This window comes from Triturus cristatus, chromosome 4_1, assembly GCF_964204655.1.
Source record: "Triturus cristatus chromosome 4_1, aTriCri1.1, whole genome shotgun sequence".
Lineage (NCBI taxonomy): Eukaryota > Metazoa > Chordata > Amphibia > Caudata > Salamandridae > Triturus > Triturus cristatus.
The window spans coordinates 187,415,203-187,424,751 of NC_140585.1; the positions used below are offsets into that span (position 1 = coordinate 187,415,203).

Consider the following 9,549-nt stretch of genomic DNA (forward strand, 5'->3'; position numbering starts at 1 on the left):
TCCCTTCCTGCACATAAACAATTGTTAAATAATGACGATTTCCTACTTCTATATGTGCTGCAGAATGCAACACACATAGAGGTAACAAGTCGCCATTATTGATTGTTTATGTGCAAGAAGGGACACCTTCCTGCTCACAAACAATCTTTCCCTGTAACACAGAAACCCTTGCACTATGGCATAAGGGTCGCAAGGGTGTCTGTGTTTGAGATACGCAGCTATTTTTAGTGGCAGCAGTAGGGAAAACAGAGAGGTTGTGCTGTATTGTTGTAAATATGGCACATCCTTGCATTTTGGAAATGGTGGACTGCAATGCTGGGAAATTTGCCTCAGCGATGTGCTCCGTCATTTCCTTATAAATATACCCCTAAGTTGTTGGACTCTCATCAATGTATGTACCTTTATTGTTTACTCTCTTATCTTCTTTGTTTCCTCTCCTCTGCAGTTGTCTACATTGTTTGGCTTATTCGCACCTGCATCTGATGTCAAGCCGACCCAAGTGTGCTTTGACCATTCCTAATTGATATTTTCAACAGGTACCTCCTCATGTCACATTCTATTGGCTTCATAGCTGCAGCACCTCACTTAATCCTCTTCAAAGTTTCCAGCCTCTCTGGGTAGCTAGAAGATTACTAGAACTCTTGGTCCATTACTGGCAACTCCTTAGAGAGGGTATGGGTGGAGGTGGTGGCACCTTGTATTAACTATCCCCTATGTCCTTTTTAGGGGTGAGCGTAAACTGCATAATTTACTGTAGTGTAATTACATCACATTTCAGCAAAATTAGTTAAGATTATGAGAAATTATGCTAGGATCGTAGCCATGCAATTAGTACTATTTTCGTAGCACAAAATGCACCCTTGCATCCAAAATAGACCCAAATATGGATTTTGCATGAAGACAATAGTGCTGAATGCAGGAGAACTGGCACATCATCCCATAGAATTTTTGCCCCAAATTACTTTAAATTATGCGAGCTGGCAAAATTGCATAATTTTCAGTAACGCGATATTACTGAAATTTCTCTGATTACTCCTGGGTTATTGAAATTTCCCCCAGACTTAGCTATAATGAAATGCCACGGCACGCCACTGCTGTAATCTTGCAGTGCTGCGCAGCATTATTTCAAAAACAATAATATGGTGCAACCCTGTCTTTTTCCTTGCACTGGCGAGACAAATAGCTGCCTAGTGCCAACACAGTCACCCTTGCGCATTAGTGCAAGGGTGCCTGCTTTGCAGGTAATGATTGTTTATGTAGAGGAAGGTGTCCCTTCCTGCATATAAACCCAATCAATCAATCAGGTGTTTGTTGAAGTGCGACTACTCATCTGTAAGGGTCTGAAGGCGTTGGGGGGAGTGGGGGGTGCAGGTTCCAGTCCATCAAGGAGGGGGTCTGTCGAAGAGCCAGGTTTGAGGTTTCTCACGAAGATGGGGAGCGATGTTGTCTGTCTGAGGTGGAGCGGAAGGGCGTTCCAGGCTTTGGCAGCGAGGAAGTAGAAGGAATTTCAGTCGGCTGTTCAGGTATGCTGGTACGGTGTCGTGGAGTGCCTTGTGTGCATGGGTGAGAATCTTGAAGGTGATTCTGGCCTCCATGGGGAGCCAGTGGAGTGTGCACAGGTGCTGGGAGATAATGCAGTGTCTTGGCAGGTTGAGGACCAGTCTTGCAGCGGCGTTCTGGATGTTTTGTGGCTTGCATGTGAGATTTGTTTATTCTGGTGTACAGTGCATTGCCATAGTCGAGTCTGCTGGTGACGAGGGCATGAGTGACGGTCTTTCTGTGCTTGAGGGGGATCAATTTGAAGGTCTTACATAGTAGGTGGAGGATGTGGAAGCAGGAGGAAGCGACGGAGGTGATCTGGTAGTCCATTTTGAGCTCGGAATCCAGGATGATTCCAAGGTTACATGCATGGTCCGTGGGGGTGGGTGGGCTTCCGTGGGTAGGGGGCTACCAGGTGTCGTTCCGGGCATTGGGGTTTCAGCCCAAGATAAGTACTTCTGTTTTGTCTGTGTTGAGTTGTAGGCAGCTGCTTATCATCCATTTGGCGCCATGCCTTCTTGAAAGTTGTGTCTGGTGGTGTTGGGTTTGTTGGATAAGGAGAGGATGAGTTGGGTGTCATCCGTGTATGACACAATGTTGAGTCCGTAGGTTCGATGGGGGCGAGCGGAGCCATGTAGACATTGAAGAGCGTGGGGCTTATGGAGGATCCCTGGGGGACTCCGCAGGTGGTAGGTGTAGGGTCTGAGAGGAAAGGGGGTGTCTGACCCGCTGCGTTATGCCGGAGATGAAGGAGTGGATCCAGTTGAGGGCCTTGTCCCGGATCCCTGCGTCGTGGAGTCTGCATAGTAGGGTGCGGTGAGAAACTGTGTCAAATGCTGATGAGAGGTTGAGGAGGATGAGGGCTACTGTTTCTCCTCTGTCCAGTAGGGAGCAGATGTCGTCTACTGCGGCGAGGAAGGCGGTTTCTGTGCTCTGTTTTTTTTCTGAAGCCGGATTGGGAGGAGTCGAGGATGTTGTGCTCTTCGATGAAGGTGGCGAGTTGGATGTTGATGGCTTTCTCAATGACTTTTGCTGGGAACGGGAGCAAGGAGATGGGTCTGTAGATGTTGAGGACGGTGGGGTCCGCCGAGGGCTTCTTCATGAGAGGGTTGATCTCGGCATGTTTCCAGTCGTCGGGGAACAAGGCGTTCATCAGGAAGCGGTTGATGGTGTGGCGGAGCATGGGTGCGATGGTGTTGGTGGCTCTGTTGAAGATGTGGTGGGGGCAGGGGTCCGTGGGGGGGCTGGAGTGGATTGACTTCATTGTCTTCAGTGTGTCTTCAGTGGTGAGGGCTGTCCAGTTGTCAATCATTGGCTTCAGAGTGTCGGGGGTAACTGGTGGGGGTTCAGTGTGTTGGTTGTCTTTGTCGAAGTTGTCATAAATGTTCTTGATTTTGAGGTGGAAGAAGGTGCTGAGTTTGTTGCAGAGGTCTTGTGAGGGAGGGATGTTAGTAGACTCGCTGGTGAGTTGGGCGAACTCCTTGATAATACTGAAGAGATCTTTGCTGTTGTGCGCGTGTGTGGAGATTCTGTCTTCAGTTGCCATTTTCCTCATTTTTCTGATGAGTTAGTGGTGGGCGTTGGTGGCAGCTCTGAAGTCATTGTGGGCTTCTGAGGATTTGGAGTTCCTCCTGGCCTTTTCGAGGCGGCAGCACGTGCGTCTGGAAATTCGAAGTTCTGTGGTAAACCATCTGGCTTACTTGGTGTGAGTGTTGTTTTTCTTGAGAGGGGCTATGGTGTTGGCGCTGTCGGAGATCCATCTGTGCAGGGTTCGGGCTGCGGTGTTGGGGTCATCGTCTTCCGCAATGGTTGGGGTGCAGTTGCTGAGTGAGGAGTTGAGCTGGTCGTCTGTGATTTTGGGCCAGTTTCTTTGTGGGAGCAATCAGTAATGACGATTTGCTACATATATATAGCAAATTTTCATTATGTAATGATTGTTTATGTGCAGAAAGGGACACCTTCCTGCACATAAACTTTCATCAAAGGCATTTTTCTCTTTCTATTTGTGCCACAAAAAGCAAAAACAATGAGAAATAAAGGTATTTCTCCTTGTTTGCCAAACTAGCTCCTGCTTTTGCATGAGGTTAGTTTTTTGGTGCTGCCTCAGATTTACAGATCCTTGTAAATCTGGGGCAGCATCAAAAAGCAATGGGTGTTGCAATAGAATGCCCACAGCATCACCAATTGCATGCCTCTTTCACACAGAAAACTGCATGAAAGTGTACCATATTTACAAAGCGGAGATAAGACTAGCAAGTGGCTTAAAGCCATTTTGTAAATATGGTGCAGGGCATTGCGTCACTGAAAAACTGTCAAAAGTGTTGGTCCGATGGCACAATACCCTTTTATTAGGCAAGAGTTAGAAGATATATGCAAGTATATGTGTATCTGAATTACTCCCAATACCAGTGAAGCTGGAACTAAACAGCTGAGTACATCACTGGTGTTTCTCTCATCCATACCCCTATTTTTCCCCCACAATGGAGTCTCTGGTGGAGTCTCGAGGATTAGCTGCATAATGCACCAAGTGTATCCTTTAACTTTAGTATTCTGTGAACACTGGAAACTATTAAGCATTGTTAACACTGTAGATGCGAGCAGAACTCCAGCTATGCATAACTTTGCACTAAAAAAAAAACAGTATCCCTGTTGGAATTTTTGCCTTGTGTCCAAAGGTCATTAATCATATCTGCACACATGATCGTGTCATCACTTCCCTCAGTGCCAATTTCACTTCCTGGTTTCTTAGGCTGTATATCAAAGGGTTCAGCAATGGAATTATGACCGAGTAGATCACAGCTACCACTTTATCATGTTCCAGAGAGTAACTGGATTTAGGACGGAGGTATGTAAACATTATTGTCCCATAATACAAAGTGACAACCAGAAAGTGAGAGGAACAGGTGGAGAAGGCTCTGTGTCGCCCCTTTGTAGAGTGGATCCTGAAGAGGGCAACAACAATATGCAGGTACGTTATGAATATTACAAGGAGGGATCCAACCAGGACAATTCCACCCACAGTAGCACTCAATACCTCATTGAAGAATGTGTTGGAGCAGGATATTGTAAATAATGGTGGGCCATCACAGAAAAAATGGTTAATATTGTTTGAACCACAAAAGTGCAAAGTGAAAGTTAAACAGGTGAGGACCAGAGAGTTTAGCAATCCTATAAGATAAGATCCGGCCGTAAGAGACATGTAATTTCTCTCTGTCATGATGTTATGGTAAAGCAGAGGTTTGCAGATGGCTGCATAGCGGTCATAAGACATTACTGCTAACAGCAGTGTTTCTGCACTTCCAAAGCCTACAAGCAGGAACATCTGAAATGCGCAACCAAGGAAGGAAATTACTTTCCTCTCTGATAGAACATTTGCAAGCATGTTAGGTGTCATACATGAAGGATAGCAAAGGTCCAGAAAGGACAGATTTCTGAGCAGAAAGTACATTGGTGTGTGAAGGCGAGGCGAGATCTTGGTCAATAAGATGATGCCAGCATTGCCCACCATACTGATGCAATACGCCAGAAGAAACACCATGAAGAGTGGCAGCTGAAGAAGTGGGTCATCAGTGAGTCCTAAGAGGATGAAATAGGTCACTGAGGTGTTGTTGTGTTCTTCCATTTTTAACAGACGATGCATCCTGCAGAACTAAACAGAATGTGTAACATATGAGAAAAGGATCTTTCCATTTAATCACAAATTATGAAATTATACAATCATCCTAAATCACCTCTACATTATTTGGCATCATCATCTTTTTGATTCAAAACTCACAAAAATATACAGAAACAAACCAACATAACATGACCATGTAAATTTAAAATAATGAGGGGGGCTATAAACAAAAAAATCTAGTGAAAGAAATGTCTGGAATTAACAAATAATAAAAACAAGCAGTGGTACAGCCAAAAGGTCTCGCCATTTACTGTGAGCATGCTTGTTTATCAATTGTCAAGTGTGAATGTGTGTGGTGGTTGTGGTGGATGAAAAGATAAATGTGCGAATGAGTCAACTGTTGGATGGGTGAGCTGTTGGATAATTGACTAAGAGGATGAATGAATGAGTGAACAGATACAGAATTATGCAAGAGAAACTAGGTGGCTGGCAGTAAGAGAAAGGGCAGGTAATGAGCTTCAGAGAACAGACAAAGAAAAAGTGTCTACATTTTGGGTGATTGGGGTCATCCGAACGAATGAATGAGAGTTTTGTAAAGTGCAGCAGCCAAAAAGGGTGTCCTCGTGCTCATAGGAGGACAGATGTGAGAGTAGATGTGGCACTGAGAAGACAGCAGAAGTGGGATCAAAGAGTAAAAGCCTTACATGTTTTGAGATACTTCCAGAAAACAGCTTCTAATGTGGTGTGTTGAAGTTCAACTGGAAATGTAATCCAGTGCACCCTGGTCAGGAAGGAGCAGGACGATCCATGCAATGCATACTACATTTGAACTGGAGGAACGCAAAGGGTGCAAAGGGACATAAGACTTAAAGCGAGATCATGCATACATATATATTTAATTTGTTTATTTATTTATGACTCTTGTGACAAGAGCACCTGTAGCATCAGTGTAGCTTTGATTAGGTTGGAATTTCATATGAAAAGTTTTTATTAAATAACCATTAAATGAATCTGCAAGGTACTTTCTAAAAAAGAGGACATTGAAGTTGGGTTTCTTCATTGCCAAATGTGTCCAGATGCATCAAGTAGGAGGCCAATAAAACAAGGGGTGGACATAAGTAACATTCCCCATTTTACCTACCATAGGAGTCTTTGCTCCTCGATACAGCAAAAAACAACTGAATGGAACTACACCAAACGTGGAATGTAAGTAAAACTTTATTCAAGGAAATATCTTTCCTTGGTTTAGTGTAAATATGTTACTTTAGCACTGATTGATTCATTTCCTCAAAATTTGGCAGATGCTTAGCATGTTTTGATCACCATTAGTATTTGAAAATAGTTGCAGATTCGGCAAGGAGGGAGCACTGAAGGGAGTGTAAAAAAGAGAATATTTTCTAATAACTTAGTCATCATTTGAAAAACCCACATGAAATTTGGTGGACATTTATCATATTTAATCTTCTGTGTGTGTGGCAAATTCATGCATAGCCATCAAGGTGTGGTGCTATTGAGTTCACATGCAAATAACTTGCTTTTTAATGGATTTGCATGACATGTGTCAGCAGGTTAGCCCTGTGATGGAATCTTCTTTTGCATGCAGATCTAAGAAGGGGGAAGTCAGAGTTAAATAGAAGGAGGAAAATGTTATTTGTTTGCTAATAACTTTTTTTTACAGATTTGTACGATACTATGCACTTATCATCATTAGCATGCTTAGGATAATGTTAGTTTCATGTAAACGCATCAAGAGCAGGAACGCTGTAATCAAAAAGGCTGCATTTACCATGTTAACGTCCCCAAAAATGTTTTCTTCTCTAGTGCACAAAGAATCTCTGAAAAGAATTAAAGCAAACTCAGAATGAGAGCAAAGTTTTACTTAGTGAAGTGCTGATGGTTGGTTTGGTGTAAATCTCTTCAGAGGATATCAAGAAACTTACATTAAAATAATGTCAGTGGGATTAAAATGGTTAAAAGTTAGAATGTGCCTGGGCCCTTGGTCTGCAGATAGCCATTGAAGCAAGATTCGTAGACTGTCAAGAATTTTCAAAATAAAAGCACAAGTTTCCCATTTCGACTCTTAATTGTAAAAGTGTTGGTCCAGAAATGGTCCAGGAAACCTCATAAAATAGAAACATAAACATGGGCAAGGCAGAGACGAACAGCCAACCAGTGCAAGGCATGTTTGAAGACTGTGCGCCTTTGGGGCTGGCAGTTTGCGGCAAGGCAATAAAAGTTAGAAATAGACTATTTTAGTATGTGATAGGGCAGCAAATATGTCAGCAAGTGAATAACTGTTTGAAAACCTCTCCCTTTACTTTGGCTTGTTTATCTAATATTGCTGGAACCTTAGATTCCAGCACAGGGCTCAACTTGCTAACAGCCCGTCAAATATCATGCTGATTCAATGACCAGAGCCAAAGTTACACGCAAATAAACCCCCTTTGATAAGCCATATTTGGCTCTGCCCCGGCTTGATGTATTTGAATAAAGCTCTAAATAAAAAGTATTGAGAGAGCTAATCATGATTAGGGCCTACAAAAGTGTGTGCGTCTCTGTGATAAGGTCCCAAGTTCTAAGCATATTAAGGCATTTTTGACCAACTGTCAGCTGGCACCCCGGATGCTCTCTAACCTCAGAAGCCGGATACAGCAGGAGCAAACCACGACGCTAGAGCCCTCTCTCCCCCAAGAACGGTATTACCTACGAGGACTCCAGAAACCCTCTATAAGCAACACCACCCCGGGGGAAAAGGAGGGAAGAAGGATAACAGGGGAAGGGCTGCGGCGACTACGTGGAACCTGCACTCACGACACCCACTCCTGTAGAGAGAGAGAGGACAGTTGAGTCACCGGATCCCACACCTCAGGGAGAACACAAGTACAGAGGGGGTGATGTCCCCAGCACACACACTCAGACGGTTGTCCGTATCGCCCAGGCAGTCTCACACAGTACAGGGTATTCACGACTCAGCGGATGCAGGAGAGGACGTGGAAGGAGTCCATCTCAGTCGCAGTCACCACGGGAAAGGAAGGCGGGCCGCTCTCCGAGCCTTTCAAGCGGCTCCAAGCGCAGGATCAGCGCTCCAGACGGGCTCGAGGCTGCAGCGTTGACCAGGCGCTCTCCGAGCCTTTCAATCGGCTCCAAGCGGGAGGGGGGAAAGGGGTCTTGAGGGAGATAAGCAGCTCCCGAGGTGGAGAGAAGCTCAGGTCCGGCCTCTAGTCACGGCGGGGCCCCTCGGGTAGAGCGCGCTTCAGTGATGCCTGGAATTGAAGCGTCGCGGCGTACCCCTCGGTGTCACGGGTCCCAGCGGAGCGCCTTCGAGCGCGAAGGCCGTCCGTGCCAGGAATCAGCGGAATGGAGATAGGTTCCTGCTCAGGAAGTAGGGAAGCAGGGAAACTCGGGAGATAAGGAACAGCGAGGTCCGTTACCTCGCGGAACGCCAGGTGGAACTTGATTGACAAGCCCCCGAACTTCCGTGTACGAGGCTTTTGTACTGCCTCCGGAAGTGCGCTCGCGCGGTCGCTAGGGGTGATGGGTATTGTAGTTCCATACCTCTCCGCCCCCTAGCGCCGCTCGGAGCGTCGCGGTTGCCGCTCAACGGCGAAGCCTGACAGAACCCCCCGGCAAGGGCCGGCGTCTCGACGGGCCTCCGGGTTTTGTAGGATGAGCCGCGTGGTAGCGGCGAAGCAACACAGGGTAATGCAAATTGGCCAGAGGTTCCCAGGACCTCTCCTCGGGTCCATAACCCTTCCAATCGATCAAGTAGTGTAGCCTACCCCTGATTTACCTGGAATCTAATACCCCTTTCACTTCGTACTCCTCCCGGCCGTCTAAAAGTAGGGGCCAAGGAAGAGGGGGGAGTCTCGTGAGAGGGAGGCACGGTTTCAGCAGAGAGACGTGGAATACTGGGTGTATGTGCCATGCCGGCGGGAGTGTCAGTTTCATAGCTACAGGGTTCACTACTTCTACAATGGGGTACGGGCCCACGTATTTTGGTTTCAGGCGGGTGTTCCCCTTTATCCGTAGGTGTCTTGTATCCAACCACACCTTGTCTCCTACTACGTAGGCCGGCTCAGGGGTTCTTTTTTTGTTTGCGTAGTGTTCGTCTCGTTCTTGCGCTGTTTCCAGTTGGTTCCTTGCGGTCCGTAATACTGTTTTCAGGTACGAATGATGTTCTTGGATAGACGGGTGTTTAGTTTGTGCAGGCCATTCAAAGGGCAACATGTTTGGATGGTACCCTGTTAAACAGAAGAAGGGGGAGCATCCCAGCGATGAGTGCTCGGCATTATTGTAGGCGAATTCCGCCATCCATAGCAGTGTACTCCATTCCTCTTTGTGGAGCAACGTGAAGCATCGGAGGTATTGCTCCAACGTCTGGTTCAGCCTCTCCG

At 46.0% G+C, this 9,549-nt stretch overlaps 1 protein-coding gene across 1 annotated transcript; it reads right to left on the reverse strand.

Annotated features, from left to right (window-relative positions):
* Positions 1–4,222: 4,222 nt before the first annotated feature.
* LOC146853913 (olfactory receptor 5F1-like) lies at positions 4,223–5,161 on the reverse strand. The gene has a single exon (XM_085650449.1). The coding sequence runs from the start codon at positions 5,159–5,161 to the stop codon at positions 4,223–4,225; it is 939 nt and encodes a 312-aa protein (XP_085506575.1).
* Between the last annotated feature and the right edge of the window lie 4,388 nt (positions 5,162–9,549).

Excerpts from the sequence above, each read along its gene's own strand:
- LOC146853913 (XM_085650449.1), bottom strand. The coding sequence starts at position 5,161 with ATGGAAGAACACAACAACACCTCAGTGACCTATTTCATCCTCTTAGGA.